Genomic DNA, 20,862 nt, shown 5'->3' with positions numbered 1-20,862 from the left:
TGGGAACTGAGCCAGGGGGGCAGCGGTGGCGGCGGCGGGTGCTGAGCAACGGCGGAAGACAACACCTGGCAGCAGGCTGGAATCTGATTTGCTTCCTTTTCGGCTTCTCTAAGAGATATATTTATATACGGTTCTGGGGAGTCTCCAGGACCAAGCTGGAGCCAAGTGCCGTCTGTCTGACCACCTCGGCCACACCGCCTCTATCCCCCCTCCCCACCTTCAGCTTACACCGCAAACAAGCCTTACCTCGGTGCATCTGAGAGGAGAGGTAGCAACAACCACGAGCCCAGCCAGCCAGAGGCAGCCGGAGGAAGGAGGGGCGGCGTGGGGGTGGGAGCAGAGAGCGGACTGAGGCCGCCCAAGGTGGGGAGAGCGGAGGCAGAGCTGCCTACAGGACCTGGCAGCCGCCCTCCTCCGCCCCCACACGGCAGAAGCACTCTTTTCTGATTATCCAAGAACTAAATTGTTCCATTACTATTATTTTATTTTATTTATTTTTTTATTCTCCCTATCACTTCCCCACCACCCCTACCCCCACGCCTGCCTTGTCTTTGGTTGCATGGCAGCACTGCCCGGGTGCGGGGGCTCAGGGCCAGCCCCTCGGGAAGGAAGAGGAGGAGGATCATGAAGCCCGGAGTCGCGACCGGGCTGGACCGCGGGCAGCAGCCAGAGGACCAGCCGGAGCAGCCCTGGCCCGGGAGACACCAGGACGCCGAGCAGCAGTCGCTTCTGCCGCCACAGCAGCAGCAGCACCGCCGGGCGCGTGCAGACCCAGAGCAGGAGGAGGAGGGCGACAGCGACCCAGAAGAGGACGAGGAGGAGAAAGCGAAGCCACTTTGCAGCCCGGACCTGCCCATCTTCCAGCTCTCCAACCTCGCCCGAAGGGACCTTTGATGGAACCAAGGGGAGGGGCCTCCGATTTACAGACTGCCGCTGAAGTGGGCTGGGGGCTGAGATCATGTAACTATTCCTTTCTCCTGTCCCCTCCCACACTCCCCTTTCTCTGCCTCCTTTCTCTGCTCCATCACCTTCCCAACCCCAAACATACATCCTTCCTCTATTCAGGACCTTAGGCTCTGAAAGGAAGCAGCCTTTCAGGGTTAATGATCTCTTTTTCCTCCACCCTTTCCTGGTCCACCGCCCTACATCCCACCTCTCTGTGTAGCCTTTTGGCTGCATAGGCAAAGCACAAGTTCTTTGCCCAATTTCACCCTCAACAAACCCTCCAATTCCTCTCTTAAGAGCAACTCTGGTGCTGGGGGGGGCGATGATTGCCCCAGTTTTCTGCCCAAGAGAATTAGAACTTTTCCTCCCTTCCCCATTTTGCCTTCCCCTAACCACTTCTACCTGAGGAAGCCTATCTTTTTTTCTCTCTCACGTGCAATCCTCAATTCTTCACTGAGCTGGGTTCCCTAAGCCCGGATCTAGCTGCTCCAAATTTGATTTATAATTTTCTCCACCCTTTTATATGAAAGAGACTTAGCACAGCCTAGAGATTTGAGAAGAACCTAGCAACCCTTTCCTTGGAAACTTTTAACAATTACACATTGGTCATACACCCCAGCCTTGATGCTTCTGTTGCCCTGATCTTAGTAGTCAAAGACAGAAAGGAGACAACAGCCAGAGCTAAGTCTGAGGCTGGGGTGGGGCTGCCAGGGAAAGAAAACTTTTTTTTTTTACTTTGCATTTTCCTAGAAGAGTTCAGAATCATTGACTCACAGTTGTCAGTCTAGGGGGTAATTTATTTACTGCTTGAAGGGGTTATAAGAAGAGCCAATAAGAAAAGAGGCTCCTCCATAACACAGAAACACTGTGGACCCCAAGCCCCACCCTTATCCACTTCTTCAAAGACTCCAGCTGCCCCTCTCCAGTCCTCTGCTTCCCCCATGCGCCTGGGTGGGCTGCTGTGGTGGTACTGCTGCTGTGGCTGGTACTGCTGTGGACTGTGCACCCCAGCCCCCCAGATGTTGCGCCACCAGGGTCTCCTCAAGTGCCGATGCCGAATGCTCTTCAATGACCTGAAGGTTTTCCTCCTGAGGCGCCCCCCTCCAGCGCCCCTGCCCATGCACGGTGACCCCCAGCTCCCTGGTGTGGCGGCCAACAACAACACCCTTCCGGCTCTGGGTGCCGGAGGGTGGGCAGGCTGGAGAGGCCCCCGAGAAGCAGTGGGCAGGGAGACCCCTCCTCCGCCACCTCCACCACCTTTGCCTCCTTCTGTGGAAGATGACTGGGATGGCCCAGCCGCAGGGCCACCCGCCTCTGGGCTCAGCAGTGCCTCCTCTGATGAATTCTGTAAGGAGAAAGCTGAGGACTGCTACTCTCTAGGAAGTAGCTTGGACAGTGGTATGAGGACTCCCCTCTGCCGCATCTGTTTCCAGGGACCAGAACAGGTGAGTCCTCTCCCCTTCCCCTGCTTTGGTGTGTGGTATATCCAGGCCACACAGATTGCCACTTAATTATTCGCCCCAGGGAACCATGATGCTATGTCTACTGTCAAGGACTGTAGTGTTTAGACTTTCTCAATGATGTTTCTTGTGGTGAAGCTTGACCGATAGGTGCCCGAGGGAGCCTGTTTGGTAACTAGCTCAGTTTTGCTTTGATTTTGCACCCTCCCCTCAGTGCAAGTCTTTTCAATTTTATCCCCAAACTTTCACAAGCACCTTAGAACAGAAGATCCAGAGGCAGTGACATGAAGAGACTCAGAGGGACCTTCATGCTTGTTGCTAAAACAGACAAACAAATCAAACACTTTTAGCTGGCTTCTTAGTAGTAAAATTACCTCCCCACCCCAACCCATATTCAGCTCCGCGTTCAAGTTTCTTCTGTTTCTGAAACTGTGACAAGATTATGTTATCGAGTCCTGTTCTCACAGATTGAAGTACGAAAGTCCTGCTTGTTTGGTTTTTGTTTTGTTTTGTTTCTCTGAGGCTGTTTCAGTTTGCCAGAGACACTTCTTGGTGAGCTTACATTTTCCTGTATTGGAAGCAAATAATCTAAGCCAAAGTGCAAGGGACACTGCAAAAGAGTCTTGCTGGATCTAGTCCCCTTCCCTCACCTTCCCTTAAAGTTTCCCCATCCATGTCATGGAACAGAGATTTTTTTTCCTCCCCCAAGGAAGGCAGCTTCTCCCTTCCTTATCTATTTGTATTTCCACAGACAATACCCCCCAACCCCCATTACTCCACTGACTGCCTGGTGTTCACAGCACTGGAGAGATGTGTGGTAATTCACAACAGTTCTGAATTGTGAGAACATGTACCAAAGAATCCCAGGTAGGAAGGCTCGCCTGGAAATCAGCTCTCATCAGTGATGTAGGAGAAGGGGCGTTTGATTGGGATGTAGACAGAGTGCTGTGTTCACCTCAGAGACCTCTTCAGTGGACTCGAAGTGGAGAGATCCTGAGAGTTCATGAATGGGTGTCAGTGCTGCTGGACACCGCATTGGAGCTCCTGGCAAGCCCTGTTCTTACTTACTCTATGGGGTGCAGGCTTAGCTGACATAATCATTCATTTTTCCCCTCTTGTCTCTGAGTGGATGAAGCACTTAGAGACTGGTGATGCCTGGAGCTGCAGCCTGGGCATTATGAACGGAATTAGCGAATAAGTGTCTCGGAGAGACCGAGGGCTGGCCTCCTTCTCCTTAAGACTATGATTACCTGAAGCAGCAAGTGAAATGCTGGTGGATGAGGAGGACAAGGTTGCCAACTACTTCCTTTCTTCTAGCACGCTGCTTCATTGCCAATACCATGCTCCTGGAGATGGTGTGTGAGGTCTGTGGCTAATAGCAAAGATGAGAGCCTCACTTTTGTTCAGGATTTGTCTCATTCGTGGACCTCAGCTTTTCCAAAGCATAGAGTGATTTTGCTTATTACCTTCCTAAACTCTTCCTTCCTTCTTCCATATGGGCTGGTGCATGTGTGCATATCATAGGGGCTGCTGGAAATTCGCCTTCTGGCAAGAGCTCTCTTGTCTCTAGAAAACAGCAAGTCTTGGAATGTGTGCCGAGATAATATTTCACCTGCTGTGAAATATTCTTCAAATAACTCTGTGCCTCTAGGCCCTTATTCCAACTTCCGTGAGATACCGTTTGCTTCCCGTATCCTTTCTTTGTAGGAGAGCCCAGAAGTGTGAAAATACCTTGTAAGAGATTAACATATGATTAACATGTTTTCTGATTATGGAAAAGCTGTATTTTATTGGGGGGGGAAGATCGTCAGCAATGCTATGAACTGTCCTCTTGGGGTGCAAGGCCTGATCAAGGGTTGTGGACTTTTGCTGTTCAATTTCTTTATTATTTGTCATAAATGGAGCTTTGAATAAAAAAGCTAACATCACTAGAGGAATGAATGGGTTCTCTTATTGCATGCGAGGGTGGAAGGGGCTGTGTCTGCCTGGAGACTGGACCAAATCAAGCACTTCTTCAAAGGGATTATCATGTTTGGCAGGGTTCATGTGTTGTAGGACACAAGTGGTTTTAATGAGATTGTGTTACATCGGTCACAGAGGAACGTGAGCGTTACATTAGATGTGAAGAATGTGGTTTCCCACTTCTGACTTTTCTTCACAGACTTTTAATGAGGAAGGAAGACAAAAGAGAGGAGCTGGGGGCACACTAGAGAAAAGTGAGAGGTGGGGATAGAGGAGAGAGAGAGGAAGAAGTGGTCAGGTGGAGATTTCTGTATTTCAGTTCCTGTTGTGAGAGAGAGAGAGAGAGAGAGAGAGAGAGAGAGAGAGAGGGGGAGAGCGCTGACAAGCAGTTGTCTCCACCTGATCTAAATAGCTGAATGTCTTGGTCTTTTCCCAGTCCAAACAAAAGAACTGAAAACTTCCCCTCCCACATACCACACTCTCATTTGCCGATACTCTAAGATCCGAAAGATTGAATATATATATTGAATATTCAATCACATATATATATTCAATCATATATATATATATATATAATCATATATATATGTATGTATGATTTGGTCTCTTCTTGCAAAGTGCTTAGATGTTAAGTGAGGGGTTATGGGAAGATTCTGTTAGGGTCACATTTGGATGTTCCCACGAAGGACTTTGCATTCATTGGCTCACGCACTCGTTTAACAAATGATTAGAAGCCACAGTGTGCCGTGGCTCCAGTAGCAAGCATCTGCGAGTGAACAAAGCAGATGAGATCTCTGCTGTCTTGAAGCTGGCCTTCCAGAGGGGACACGGGAATAAGCCAGTAGAGAAACAAGGTGATTGCAGATGGAGAACCACAGTGAGAACAAGTGAGACAAGACCACATAGGAAAAGGAGTTAAGAAAAAGGCAAGGGTAAGACAAGTACATCCATATTCGACCGTCAGGCAGGAAGAGCCTTCCTAAGAGTGCTCCCTCCGGGCTCTCACCTAAATGATGATGAGGGCCCAGCAGGGCACAGGTTTGGAAAAAGCAGATCAGCTTTCTGAAATGACAGGCCCAAACACCCAAGTGTGAGCAGACTTAGAATATTTGAGAAACAGAAGAAGAGGTCTGGGAGAAGGGAGGGCGGGGTGTGAACAAATGCTCTGACAACCTGTTGGCTCTATGCTTGGAAGTTCCTGGGTAGCCATTCTGGTCTCCTCTCAGCCATTTGTTCAAATAAGACTGTGCTCAAAGTCCCCTGAGAACATACAGCAGGGGCTTTGCAGAGCCCCTCACTCTTTACTTGTGGCTAATGCTGTCTAATCCTCCTGGAAGAACAGTTGCACTGTGGTCGGTAAACTGAGGCTGCCTGAAGCCAGATGGCCCTAACTGGAGTGATGAGTTAGTTACGCGGGCCCAACCGTGCCTCAGATTTCTCGTTTGTAAAATAACGACAGTTCCGGCTTTGTAGGACGATTCTGAACACGAGGTCCCATACTACAGAAGCAGCCTGTTGTTGTGATTATTCTCTCAGATGCAAGACAGTACTCCCTGGCTTTGTTAAAGTGTGTCCCGGCTCACAGGCTGGCAGGAGGGCTGGGAACATTTGTGGACAGCTTCTCTTGCAACACATAATGCTCTAGGTACAGAGCGCTGTTCCTGTTTCAAACACCAAAGTCTTTAATAAGAGACAAGCTAGGCCTGCTGCTTTGCTGAGCAGGGGCTAGAGATGCACTTTAGATATAGCCCTGTCCTCTAGGATGTCACAATCTAACCCAGACATCACAGGGCCTGACAGAGATCAAGAGCGCACAGATGGTGGACCTGAGTGAATTTTTGTTATTATCTGAACAAGAAAGAGGCAGGTTTAAAAACAGCCAGTGGGCTGAATACCTATTCAGGAAGATGGGATTGAAGGATGGGGAGGAGGATTTGCAGTTTGCTACCTTCCCCCCAATTAGTCAGGAAGGCTTCTCTGTTGCTGCTGAAGACGGAGTGAGAAGAAACAGATTCAGGCTGAAAGGTTGAGGTTTGATAGAAGGCAGCAGAGGAGATGTGAGAAAAGCACGCCTTCACAAAAGAGGTGAAGCCACCTGCTAGGCTGGGAAGGTGTGGAGTGCCTGGAGGTGGGGCTAAAGGCTAAGCATGTACAGGTAAGGGAGGGAATACGTGTTTTGGATCTAACGAGAAGCAGGAAACAGGTCTGGAGGAATTTAGTGTACTTGGGTGCTTTTTTTGTTCTTTCAAGGCTAGCTCCCTGAGAGCTTTGTTCACAGGGAGCGAAAATAATGTGGAAGGTTTTAGCCATTGTAGTAGGTTGTTGGACCATAAAATAAAGCTTTTTTTTTTTTTTTTAAGGAAGGTTAAGGGGAACCTGCAGATGCATTGAAAACTCTGGGAATGGAAATCAAGAGCAGTTCAGGACCAGATAGTGTATTTATTCTTCTAGAAACTGCAGTTTGATTTTGTATTTTCTTGTGTGCTTACTACATTATACCTCCTTGCACAATGAACAAACCCACACATCAAACCTATGGCTCTTAGGCAAAGACAATAATAGAAGCTCACATACCATAGGCTAAAATATTTACAAGTCCTAAAGCTAGCTAACAAGCTCTTAAATACAATCCATCTACACTCTCAACCTGACTACTGTGTCTTCAAAGCAACCAGAAGGTTGAATTTGAATTTATAACTTGTAGATTTGTCTGAATTCTGCATTAAGCAATGGAGATGTCCACAGGCCACTCTGATTCTCCTCTCCAAGTTCTGTCTATACCATTCCCTGAAGAATGACTTCTTCCCTTAGTCCTCTAGCCTAGGAGGGAAGTTTATAGGCCTGAAGAATATCCTTCAGGTCCTATAGGTTCCTAGTCAGAACCTCCAGTGTTCCAGGTAATTGGACACATTCCAGAAGAGGGACATGGTTCCTTGATCTTTCAGACTCCTCTGTGGACAGGTATGCTTGAAAAGGGGACAGCTTCTAAAGCCAGGACACTTGCCTGGGTCCAAGGCAGGGACATTCTGAAAGAGCTACAATATCCCAGAGGGAAGCAATCCGTGTATGCTCTTACTAGATCATAAGGTATCAACCCAATACCTGGTACTTGCTTCATGCTCTAAGTTAACTGATGAAATGTTTGCTCAATTGGTCATATCCACAGTCAGGGTAATTGGGAGGAAAATAAAAAAGAATGTTTAGGAGAAAAACAACAACAACAAAAAATCCAAAACACTGCCACCCAATGTTGAAAGCATGTTGTATGAAAAAATGGGCCACAGGTTCAGTGCCTTGGCCAATGAGGAATTTCCATGGATGTCAACTTGGGTTTTGATACCATAAAGTGGTTTCTATCAAAGCTAGGCAAAAATGGTACAGGCTGGTTTAGCGGAAAACTATATAGATGACTGGGACTAGATGACTCAAGATCCCTCCTTGGTTTGAGAGTTTCAGTTCATAAATGACATTGTTGGGAGGGTCCAGAGGGATTTCTTAAATCGAAGCAGAAAGAAATGGCACCATGTTTTCCTGCAAGGCTTGTTTCCCAGCAGGACATCTTGTCCCAGGATACAGAGTATACAGAGTGTTCAAATGTGTTCTTAACAATGGATTTTGTCACGTGTTAGTAGAAACTCTAAGTTGTTGGTAGCATATGACTGGTGTGATTGTGACTTTGCCCCATGTCCACACCGGAGTAGTGGAGCAAGGCCTTCTCGGCCCATAGGCAAGACCCCACCACGGACTGACAGATTCATACAAAAACGATAGCTGCCACCATCAGTTCTTTTCATTGCTGCCTTCTAGTTTTACTTCCATTTGAAGTTCCTACTGGCCCTCCTTACACTGGAAGCTCCAAGGACCCTTTCTTCATCCTAGACACTTACTAATGCTCTAACGGTCTGTTGGGCAATGGGATGAAGATGTTCAAACCTCACCTCAGGGTCCCTGGATATTTTGCAAGTTTGTGTATTATTGACATGTACACAGCATGCTTATGAAAGTACCAGAATATGTCTCTCTCTATATATTTCTGTCTCTCCATCTCTTACACAACACACACACAGAGAAAGACAGAGACAGACAGACAGACAGACAGACACACACACACACACACACATACACACAGAGACAAAGAACTGGGGATGGGTTAGGTAAGATACTTGTCTTGACAACTGTATAGTATAGTTCTCAAATCAGTTTTCTGTTGATCCTCCATACCAGTGTTTCTCAGCCTTCCTAATGCTGTGACCCTTTACTACAGTTCCTCATGCCGTGCTGACCCCCAGCCACGAGATGATTTTTATTGCTACTTTGTTAACTGTAATTTTTGCTACTGTCATAAATCATAGTGTAAATAACTGATATGCAGGATAGCTGATATGCAACCCTGTGTGAAGAGATCATTCAATCCCCAGAGGGGCCGCAACCCACGGGTCAAGAACGGCTGCTCCACACGGTGCTCGGTTGCCGGTCTGTGTCAGTTCGGGGAGGACTCGCTCCTTTACTGGGTGTGCCTTCAAGCCCGGCCATTCAAATAGAGAGTTACTTAATGAAGCTGAGAGGGCTGGAGGCTGTGAACTATGGATTCCAAGAAAGCCTGAGAGAAGACCAACCTGGGAATAGCTGAGAATGTGGTATGCCGGAGAAGCCCTGCTGTGTCCTATGACTTTTGGGGGAGGGAAGTAGGCTGAAGGCAGGGGATATGGTAGAAGGAACTGTGGAAATGAGCGAGCACTTCTGTTTGCCGGGAAGAAAGCCAAGTTGGAGGTGAGCCTAGATGTAAAGAAGCCGGCAAGTGAATATTGTATGGACCAAGCTATTTAGCATCCCCACCCTACCACCCTAACATGTATTGTGTGCAAGCCAGGGTTTACATGATATATATATACATACAGTGCATATTTGATGCCTCCTTGTTTGGGTGTGAAAATCAAATTGTGGGTGTACACAGGGGAGAAAAACTTGAGACAAAACTGAATAAATCACATTTTCAGAATGTCTTTTATTGGTTCTCTAACAATTTCATACATATATAGAGTGTATATTGATCTTATTTGCCCCTGACTCCCCCTCCCACTCCCCCTGAATCTTCCCCAGAATGCCCCCTTCTGCTTCGTATCATCTTCTTTTTATCTTTCATAACCCTCTGGGCCCACTTAGTGTTGCCCGATAGAATGCTCAACTGGTCCTGCTGGCTTGATCTTGTGTGCGCAGCTACCGAAGCAGCAGTGAGTTCATGAACGCGCTGGCTATGTCGTGTCCAGAAGACAGCGCTCTCCCGTCCTCCAGCTTTTACATCCTTTCCACCTCCTCATCTACCGTGCTCCCTGGGCCCTGAGTTGGAGGGTTGATTGAGATTTCCCATTCAGGGATGAGACAGTCACTTACCTTCAGCACTTTTTGATCAGTTATGGGTCCCTGCATTAGCGGCCACCCACTGCAGAGAGAAGCTTTTCTGGCCAAGGTGATGCCAGCACTCGCCTCTGGCATAAGCATACATATTTAGAAGGCAGTTAAACAGCACATCCATGAAGTGAACTACATCCATGAAGTTCCCCACTGGGGCCCTTGGACTCCCAAGCTACGGGTTTTTGATCAGGTCGATAGCATCAAGTATGACTTTGCTCATGAGGAACAGGCCTCAAATCCAATTTAAAAAAAAAGTGCTTGATAATCCGCATCACCTCCATATCACCGATGTTAGTGGGCACAGCTTCCATGGCAGGTCAGTATTGCAGCATTCAGGGTCAGCCCTGGGTAATAGCATGGATGACTCACCCACCCCTGTGGCCTTCTTAGGGCACTCTCAAAGCTAGCCAAAATGGGGGATGTTTTCTGGTCAATTCCAGCTCGGTTTCTCTGTCCTACAACCCAAGTGTGTTGCATCTTCAGTGAAAGGGTCTTAGCATCAGTTATGGTAAGAGTAATAGCAATGACCTTTGTTGTTTGGGGCATCCTTAGAGTCTCTATGACTGAAAACTTGCAGGGAGATATCTCACTCTGGGCACTGGGTATTTTTGTTTGATAGCCATGTCTTCTGGGGCAGGGAAAGCATTGTCAACCCATGCAGGGTACCCGTGTTCAAACTCTTTATTTATTTACTTATTTTTTGTTTTTTGAAGACAGGGTGTCACGAGGTAGCTTTGGCTATCTTGGAACTCACTATGTAGATTAGGCTGGCCTTGGACTCAAAGAGATCTGCCTGCCTCTGCCTCCCAGGTGCTGGGATTAAAGGCATGAGTACTATACCTGGCTTTAGTTAATTTTTAAAGATTCATTTTCTCTTTAAATGATGTGTATGTTGGGGGGGGGTTGTGTGCGTATGTACACATGAGTGCAGGTACCTGAGACCAGAGGCATTGGATCCTCCTGCAGCTAGATGGTTATGATTCAGCTGGCATGAATGCTTGGCTCCTCTGCAAGAACAATACATGTTCTTAACTATAGATCCAGCCTTCCTGCAACCCCCCTCCCCATTTTAACATTTTTATAATTAGCTTAATAAATTGGTGGGTTTCCATAATGTTTTTCCTACATCCTTAGATCAGGTCGATGCCCTCTCTACCATCTCCTCTCCCCGTCCCACTGCCCCGATTCCTACTTAAACCTTGAATCCCTAGTATCCCTTCTCTAACTCCATATCACATGCGTACTGTTAGCCTCCTATCCCTTGGAGAATCTTCCCTTCCCCATCACAAGCCCTTTCTAGCTTCCTGACCTCTATCTACTCCAAAGTAAACACGTACAGCTAAACTTTCAAAGCTAGCTGAGAGAACATAGGAGCAAACAGGTGCCATTTGTCTTGCTGGGCCAAGGTATAAAGTACATGTTGAGGACCAGTTAGATGTCATCAAAAAAAAAAAAAGGTGAGGAATCTGAACATAAAGGTTCTGCCTAGCTTCAGGACCCAAGGGGTTACTTATATCTTGCTCTGTAAAAGGAAGGCCGGTTCCTAATGTGGCATTCAGCTAATTGTTGTCCTGAGGATTTCTTTTCTTTCTTTTTTTTCTTCTAATTTTGTTCTGTCTTTCGTGTGTGTGTGTGTGTGTGTGTGTGTGTGTGTGTGTGTGTGTATTTAAGGTCTCTCTGCATAATTCTAGCTGTGCTCGAACTTACCACATAGACCAGGCTGGCCTTGAACTTACATTGATCCACCTCTGCCTCCCGAGTGCTGGGATTAAAGGTGTGTGCCACCACGCCTGGCCTCAAAGGTTTCTGACTCAAGGCTGTGTGAAGTTGGCAGCTAAAGATAAGTAGCAGATACTAAACTCCTTACTTGGTGTACAGGATGAAGAGAAATAGTGAAAACAGCAGTACCGAGTTATATAACGGGCCAAAAACTCAATACTAGTCGATGAAATTTCGAGTTGTTTACAGAATTACTAAGGAAGACAAATCAAATTACTTTCCTCCTTTATAGAAAGGTTAACTTGAATGTGATGAAAGAGAATCAGTACCACAGAGCTCTCTTGAAGCTACCATCATGGCTAAGGCATGATTCTGCACATAGGAGAAGCTTAGTAGTTGTTGGATCTATCTCTTCCTTCCCGGGACATGCTCATTCCGTGTTAATAATGCCATCTGTGGTCCCTAGTTTATGCATGGTAAAAAGTACATTTGTGAGTGTGTAAGTATCTGTGCTCTCTTGTGTGTGCAAATTAAAATCTCAAGTATGGGGCTTATAGATAATCTCCTCAGAGCTCAACCAGTTTAATTTTCTGATACTGTAAAGACAAATACTGATGATTATTGTCCTAGCCATCATAGTCATCATTATCCTGGCTTGAGACCACATGGCCAGAAACACACTTTTCCTCATTCCATTGAAGAATGATAGGAAACACAGACTTTATTTTTTTTAACCCCCACTCCCCCAGCAGAATTGATATCTTGTATCAACCACCACCCACGTCTCAGGGAACATTGCAACACATGCTATGGCTTCAGAAGGCTGTGATTTCACTCCCATTCTGGGCCCACCCCAAGTTGGTTATCTTGGGCTACTTATTGCACTCCCCTGGATTTGGATTTTGTTGTTTGTAAGACAAGGATACGGTACCGGATTTGAACACCTGTAAGAAGTTGATCCGACACGGTAAAGATCTAAGAACACTGCATCCTCTCATCAGTTAGGGTATAGCTCCCCTTCCATCAGCGTGTCTCAGAGACCTATATGGTTCCCTCTCTGGAACCCTTAGAAGATCAGACATTAAGGCTACATTTGGACCTCTGTGAGACCTCAGCACCGAATATTGTTGTGTGTGTTTCGATACGGAGATCCTGCTCAGCAGCTCCCATTACTATGTTGCCTGACTCAGATGAACTCTGGTCCCTCCTCTGGGTCAGAAACAAACATGGTCATCCATATCCATTTCCACCATCATGAAGTCCTTGACCTTTATCAAGTAGTATTTTATGCTTGGCAGCAATTATTTTTAAAAACAAAGAAGAGATGCTTTACCTGGACTCTGAGTCCCAGAAGCTGGGAGCAGACTACATATGCAGAGGAACAAGCAGAGAAGGACAGAGGAAATCCTCACTCCGTGCACATCCTCAATGCACTCGCGTTCCAGTCACCCCTGGACTAGCGTTTGGGAGTATCTGGGATAGGACGGATATACCTCTAAATAACATTGACCCACACATGAGGCTGTCCAGCTTGTGTCTGGACAGGAATCTTATTAAGGTAACAGTCTGTCTTTAACGTTTTTCTAATGTTGTTAGTCTCCCCTGTTTGCAAAGAGAGAAGGCATCGGACTCAGAGCCTTTAGATTTACTACTACTCCAATATCAAAACAGAACTTTTAATTACTTTGTTTACATTGGTGTCTATCATTTTGGATAGTCCTTTCACGAGTGCATTGTTATGTCAGCAGTCAAACAGAGTGGGAAGTTCAGAGTTCCCGTCATGTCCCAGTCCTCCCGCCATCAATGTCTCCCTCCCAGGAGGTGTTGCTGCCACTGATTAACGGGTCCTAACCTCGTTACCTAGAGTCCATGAGGGTTTGCCGTCAGCTTGATTTGCTTCCACGTTTCCCCCCAACACCACCCGTGTGTTATGATTTGTATTCACCAGTAGAGGGTCAGACAGAATGGTTTCACTGCCCCAATCTCCTCTCCGTTCCACTCTCAGTCAGTTGTTCATTGCTTCCACCGCATAGTCTGACCTTTTTTCAGAATGCCAGATACCTGGGGTCATAAAGCACACAGCCCTTCCTTTAATTCAGCTTTTTCACTTAGTAACATACACTTATGTTTCCTCCATGTCCTTTTCGGTGTGTGTGTATGTTGTATCTGTCTGTGTGTTAGGAGTGTGTATGTATGAGTGTGTGTTAGGGGTACGTGCATGGCTAAGGTGTGTTAGGAGTGTGCTGTGTGTCTGTGTGTTAGGGGTATGTGTGTGATAGGTGTGTAAGTGTACATGTGTGTTGGGGGGTATGTGTGTATGTGTTAAGGATGTGTGTTGTGTGAATGTTAGGGGTGTGTGTATGTGTATGAACAGCATTTTTTAGTGCTAGGTAATGTTTTGTTGAATTGAAGTGCTATAGTTTGGCTACATTTGTGTGTGTGTGTGTGTGTGTGTGTGTGTGGCAAATGACACTAGTTTTCACCTATGATAGCATCAGAAAGCCCCCTTTAGAGTAAATGTACTGAAATAAAGATGTGGGATTATTAAAAATAAATGATAAACTTGGAGAAATAAATATAGGTGGAACACATATAAAAGATCCATGACAGAAGTCTGAATAATGCTCATGTGGGCTTCACACCTTGTCATGGTGATGTTTATCATTTCTGTCACTAATCATCTGATAAGAACCTACTTAAGAAAGAAGGATTTGTTTAGCTTCTTTAGGTGTACAGATTTTAGTAGGTTTATCCTATCTTATACATCTAGTATCCACTTATAAGTGAGTACATACCCTGTGTGTCTTTCTGCTTCTGCATTACCTCACTCAGGATGATCTTTTCCAGTTCCCACCATTTGCCTGCAAATTTCATGATTTCTTTGTTTTTAATTGCTGAGTAGTATTCCATTGTGAAAATGTACCACAATTTCTCTATCCATTCCTCAATTGAGGGACACCTGGGTTGTTTCCAGGTTCTGGCTATTATGAATAAAGCTGCTACAAACATGGTTGAAAAAATGTCCTTGAGAAGGAGGTCCCAGGGTAAGATGATCAATCCTCACTTAGACAAATAAGATGGACATTGGAAGTAGGAGAAAACAAGTAACAGGACAGGAGCCTACCACAGAGAGCCTCTGAAAGGCTCTACCTAGCAGTGTATCAAAGCAAATGCTGAGACTCATAACCAAACCTTCGACAGAGTGCAGGGAATCATATGAAAGAAGGGGGAGTTAGTAAGACCTGGAGAGGACAGGAGTACCACAAGGACCAAATATATCTGGGCACAGGGGTCTTTTCTGAGACTGATACTCCAACCAAGGACCATGCATGGATATAACCTAGAACCCCTGCTCAGATGTAGCCCATAGCAGCTCAGTATCCAAGTGGGTACCCTAGTAAGGGGAACAGGGATTTTCTCTGACATAAACTCAGTGGCGGGCTCTTTGACCTCTCCCCCAACCACTCGAAGGAAGAACAGCCTTGCCAGGCCACAGAGGAGGACACTGCAGCTAGTCTTGATGAGACCTGATAAACTAGGGTCAGATGGAAGGGGAGGAGGACCTCCCCTATAAGTGGACTTAGAGAGGGGCAGGGAGGAGATGGGGAAGGGAGGGTGGGATTGCGAGAGAATGAGGGAGGGAGCTACAGCTGGGATACAAAGTAAATAAACTGTAATTAATATAAAAAATAAAAATTATTTTTTAAAAAAGGAAAGAAAGACAGATTTGGCTGAAGAAGTGGCCTAGTGGTTGAGAGTACTTGTTGCTCTTTCAGAGGACCCAGGTTCAATTCCCAGCACCCACATGTTGGCTCACAACTCCAGTTCCAAGGAGTCTGATGCTCTCTTCTGGCCTCCATGCACGCTTCATGCATGTACTGAACAGACACACATGCAGGTGAAACATCAATGCACGTTAAAAATGCAAATAAATAAATATTTTTTAAAAAAATATTTTAAAAAGGATTTATTTTGGCTCACAATTTGAGGCTGCAACCAGTATGAAGGAGAAGGCATAGTGGTTGAACTTGCTTATCTCTGCATGAACCAGGAAGCAGGGGGAGGGGAATTCCTGTGCACTCCCGCCTTTCTCATTTCCCCCTTTTCATTCACTGTTCGTGAGACGGCCCACAGTTAGAGTGGCTCTTTCCTCAGCTAAACTCTCTCTAGACTCAGCTTCATAGGTACACCCAGAGGTGTGTTCCCAGGAGACTAAGTTTAGACAAGTTGACCATGATGATTAACTGCCATATACTTAGAACCAAAACCATTCTGGCACATTCATGGTCTCCAAAAGGGCCTCAGGAAGGGAACGAAATGTAGTTTGAGGCCATGATCTACTTATGGTATCATACCACAAGTACCTATGCATTTTATAGCACTGGGGCGTTTGTTTTTGATGCCTTTTTTTTTCCTTCTTTTATTTCAACCCCAAGGGTGGCTGGTGGTTCTAAGAATACTGTGTATTAGGAGGCAGCTCTGTGGGAAGAAAAAACATAGCTACAGACCTGAAGTTCTAGGACAGGGGAGGTATAGAGCTTCAGGCATGATATCAGGAGGATGGGACTGTTTGGGAAGACACAGGACCATGTGCCCAGGAAAGTAGTGACATGACACCCAGGACAGAGGCAGGAAGAAATGCCTCACACTTTCCTCTCTTTCTCTGCTTCAAGGATCTGAAAGCTGCCTGTTCCAGACAGGGCAGCTGCTGTACGGAAAGATTCGCCCATGTCGGACTCTGGCAAGGTGTGTGTGTGTGGGGGGGCGCTACCTTTTGTTATGTTGCATTAAGGTTTATGGGGGTTTGTTTTCCCTGTTACTCAGTGAATGTAAGTTTTCTGAATGCAATCGTTGATTCCCACTCCTGGGTTGTGCTGTGTAGTTTTATGTCAGCTGGACATGGGCTAAGAATCTTCTGAGAGGAGGGAGTCTCCATTTAGAAAAGGCCTCCATAAGACAGGCTGTAGGCAAGCCTGTAGGGCATTTTCTTAACTAGCAATCGATGGGGGAGGCTCAGCACATTGTGGGTGGGATCATCCTTGGGTTAGTGGTCCTGGGTTCTACAAGAAAGCAGGCTGAGCAAGCCACGAGGAGCAGGCCAGTAAGCAGCACCCTTCAGGACCTCTGCGTCAGCTCCTGCCACCCAGTTTCCAGTCCTGTATGAGCTCCTGTCCTGAGTCCCTTTGATGATGAACGGTTCTTTGGAAGTGTAAACCAAATAAAACCTCCCGCCCCCACGTTGCTTTGATCATATCGTTTCATCATAGCACTGAAAACCCTAGCTCAGACAGCTGTGTTCAGAGAGTATTTGAATGCAGTCAAGTCTCCCTGGGGAAAAATCTAGGAATCCCTGAACCAGTGAACGGACACTGAACAGACCCTAACCCCTCACAGCTCACTAAGTGCTTCAGCTCAGAGCAACGCATTGATTTCCCCTACAACTCTCCGGCTGCATCTTGAAACATGGTTCCATCTAACAGCAGTCCACCCCCTTCCTCCCCGTGCCCAGAAAGAAAAGGTGCCTGGAGATGAGCGAGTTCTAGAAGCCTCTCCTGCAATGGCGATTGCCTTGCTATTTCAGCGTAGTTGTGAGTGTTGAATGGTACATTCTGTGGCAAACACTGAGAACACAGCCTGCCCATCAGTTCACGCTCTGTAAATACCAGGACTTAGTGGCGGCACTCGCTCCTCTATCAAAGCACAGTATAAAAACTCGAGAATACTCAGGCTGCTTCTAGCTCTGCTGCCTTTGTGACATATTAGAGCAGTGGTTCTCAGCCTTTGTGGGTCATGACCCCTCTGGGGGTCAAACGATCCTTTCATAAGGGGTCGCCTAAGACCAGCTGCATATCAGATATTTACATTACGATTCATAACAGTAGCAAAAATGACAGTTATGATGTAGCAATGACAGTAGTTTCTTCGTTAGGGGTCGCCATAACATGAGGAAGAGTATTAAAGGGTCTCAGCATGATGAAGGTTGAGAACCACAGCGTCGGAGGGAAGGGACAGTGGTGCCCAGGACTGACAGAAATTCAGTTTCTCCTTCCACCAGAAGCTTCTCAAGAAGAATGGCTTTATGAAAGGGGGATGGACAGAACTTGCCTAACATGCTGTAGGCCCTGGGTTTGATTCCCAGCATGAGGAAGATAGGGAGGAGGAGAAGGAAGAAGGAGAAAGAAAAGCCAGCTTTAGAATTGAACATTAAAGACCAAACCCGGAACAGAATTTAGGACACAAGAAGTGAAAACTGATGCACATATGAGTACAACAGGAACACAGAGTCAAATAGGGTTTTGTTAAAATTGGCATGGTGGTTAAGGCCATAGGCCATTGAACTTGACCTTAGGCAAGGGCTGAAAAGCTAGGTCATGAGGCTTGCAGAATCAGGATTACAAGTCCCAGTGTTGCTGTGCAAACGTGTGGCATGGGTTGAGCCACAGACTCCACACTTTAATTTCCTCCACTGTAGAATAAGAAGGAGGTAACAGGGTATCGTTGTGTCAAAACAAAACAAAACAAAACAAAAAAACAGTGAGCAGAGTGCGTCATGCCAGAATACAAGAAAGTTACGAGTGCTCAATAAACAATAAACAAGGATGTCCTTGTCTGACCCCATCTGTCTCCTGCAAATTTTCCTGGACAATTTCTGCCTTGGGCCGTGTGCAACTGTGGCCTAGTGACTTCAGGAGAAGGTGCATATGACTGTAGGAGTGTGAGAAACCAAATTTACCTCAGCATCACCTGTCAATGAAATAAAATTACCTCAGACACGGGAAACATTTTTCATATGGGTAGAGAAGCTGTGGTGGTGAGCAAAATCAAAAGCACCTGTCAACATAGAACCGTCTTTGGTCAATAAATATGCTCAGTGAGTGTCCAAAGTATAGCTAGGATCATTTGAGGGAGCATGAAACTTTTTTTTTTTTCAGCATAACACCAGTCCATTACTTTTAAAAAGCTTATCGCTGGAGGCTGGAGTGATGACTCAGTGGTTACGAGCTCCTCAGCTGCTCTTCCAGAGGACCCGGGTTCAATTCCCAGCACCCACATGGCAGCTCACAACTCTCTGTAACTCCAGTTCCAGGGGATCTTGTGCCCTCTTCTTTCTCACTGCCTTAGAAACCAGGCAAATGTGTGGTGCACAGACACGCAGGCAAAACAATCACACACATAAAGTGAAAAATAAATTATTTTTATAAAAAGCTTTCCACTACAATTATTATGAAGGATACAAAAGAGAAGGCAGACCAAGGCACTCACAGGGTACTTTGTGAAACCTTTTAAACATATTTTTATTTATTATTTAGATATTTCACACGTGTGCGTGGGGTAATTTGTTCACATACACCCCATTCCAACTTCTCCAACACCCCAATGTTTGTCCATATCTCACTCCCAACTTCATGTTGTTTCCTTTGTTGTTTGTTTGTTTTGTAATTATTTTATTAATTACAGTTAATTCACTTTGTATCCCCCCTGTAGCTCCCTCCCACCTCCCCTTCCCAATCCCACTTTCCCTCCCTCTTCCCTTCGTGCCCCTCCCCAAGTCCACTGATAGGGGAGGTCCTCCTCCCCTTCCTTCTGATCCTAGTCTATCAGGTCTCATCAGGAGTGGCTGCATTGTCTTCCTCTGTGACCTGGAAAGGCTGCTCCCTCCTCAGGGGATCAAAGAGTAGGCCAATCAGTTCATGTCAGAGATAGTCTCTGTCCCCGTTACTATGAACCGACTTGGACACTGAACTGCCATGGGCTACTTCTGTGCAGGGGTTCTAGGTTATCTCCATGAGTGGCCCTTGGCTGGAGTATCAGTCTCAGAAAAGACCCCTGTGCCCAGACTTTTTGGATCTGTTGCTCTCCTTGTGGAGCTCCTGTCCTCTCCAGTTCATACTATCTCTTACTTCTTTCATAAGATTCCCTGAACTCTGCCCAAAGTTTGGCTATGAGTCTCACCATCTGCCTCAATACCCTGCAGGGTAGAGCCTTTCAGAGGCCCTCTGTGGTAGGCTCCTGTCCTGTTCCCTGTTTTCTCCCTCCTCTGATGTGCATCCTCTTTGCCTTTCTGAATAGGGATTGAGCATCTTAGCCAGAGTCCTCCTTCTTGATTAGCTTCCTTAGGTGTACAGATTTTAGTATGTTTATCCTATATTATATGTCTAATATCCACTTATGAGTGAGTATATATCCTGTGTGTCTTTCTGCTTCTGGGATACCTCATTCAGGATGATCTTTTCTAGTTCCCACCATTTACCTGCAAATTTCATGATTTCCTTGTTTTTTATTGCTGAGTAATATTCCATTGTGTAGATGTACCTCAATTTCTGTATCCATTCCTCAACTGAGGGGCATCTGGGCTGTTTCCAGACTCTGGCTATTACAAATAAAGCTTCTACAAACATGATTGAGCAAATGTCCTTGTTGTGTACTTGAGCTTCTTTTGGATATATGCCTAAGAGTGGTATAGCTGGATCTTGAGGAAGTGCTATCCCTAATTGTCTGAGAAAGAGCAAGATTGATTTCTAAAGTGGTTGTACAAGCTTACATTCCCACCAGCAGTGGAGGAGGGTTTCCCTTTCTCCCCATCCTTTCCAGCATGTGTTGTCACTTGAGTTTTTCATCTTAGCCATTCTGATGGGTGTAAGGTGAAATCTCAGGGTTGTTTTGATTTGCATTTTGTTTGTTTGTTTTAAACAATGTTCTAAGTCCAATTTGGTGTCTCCCATAGATGTGTGGTTATGAGGAACATGGGCAACCTGCCAGTGATGACGCCTCCAAAGAAAAATGACCTTCTATGAGTAACCAGTAGTTCCTCAGCAAGGGGGTAACCTTTGGGATCGCCTCTCCCATCCATGCTAGAGTTTCTGCTGGCCTGATTTGTGCACATCTTGTACAAGCAACCAGGTCACCGCCTCTGCTATGAGTTCATGAGTCTAATGGTCATGCCTTGCCCAAAAGACAGCATTTCACAGTACTCTATCTTCCGGCTCCTACATTCTTTCTGTCCTCGCCGTCACAGTGTTCCCTGCGATGTGGGAGGTGGGTGATACAGCTACCTCATTTAGGGGGTTTGTAAAACTTTTTGAATATTTAAAAAGGTCTCAATTAAATAATATATTAAAAAAAATAACAGGCTAGTACTTTCCTAAAGTGTCAAGGTCATTAAAAATGATGGACAGGGGAGTTGCCCTAGATGAGAAGACTCTACGCAGACTAGGTTTGCTTTGAACTCCCAAATACCCATCCTCCTCTGCTTCCCGAGTACCAACTGGCAGAATCTAAAGAAATATGAGAATTAAATACAATGTGCGATCCAGTTTGGATTCTGGACAGTAGGGGTAGCTAGTAAAATTAGGACGAAGCATCC

The 20,862-nt window shown here is 46.0% G+C and overlaps 1 protein-coding gene across 1 annotated transcript in view; it reads left to right on the top strand.

Moving 5' to 3' along the window:
• The first annotated feature begins 1,882 nt into the window (after positions 1-1,882).
• Marchf4 (membrane associated ring-CH-type finger 4) overlaps positions 1,883-20,862 on the top strand; it is a 109,905-nt gene continuing 90,925 nt past the window's right edge. Inside the window, exon 1 of the mRNA XM_021645375.2 lies at positions 1,883-2,390. Within this exon, the coding sequence (XP_021501050.1) occupies positions 1,887-2,390 (504 nt within the window). The 5' untranslated portion in view covers positions 1,883-1,886. The remainder of the gene's footprint in view (positions 2,391-20,862) is intronic.

Source organism: Meriones unguiculatus, chromosome 15, assembly GCF_030254825.1.
Source record: "Meriones unguiculatus strain TT.TT164.6M chromosome 15, Bangor_MerUng_6.1, whole genome shotgun sequence".
Lineage (NCBI taxonomy): Eukaryota > Metazoa > Chordata > Mammalia > Rodentia > Muridae > Meriones > Meriones unguiculatus.
Note: the sequence above shows the minus strand (reverse complement) of the source record. Positions and strands in the feature narration are given on the sequence as shown.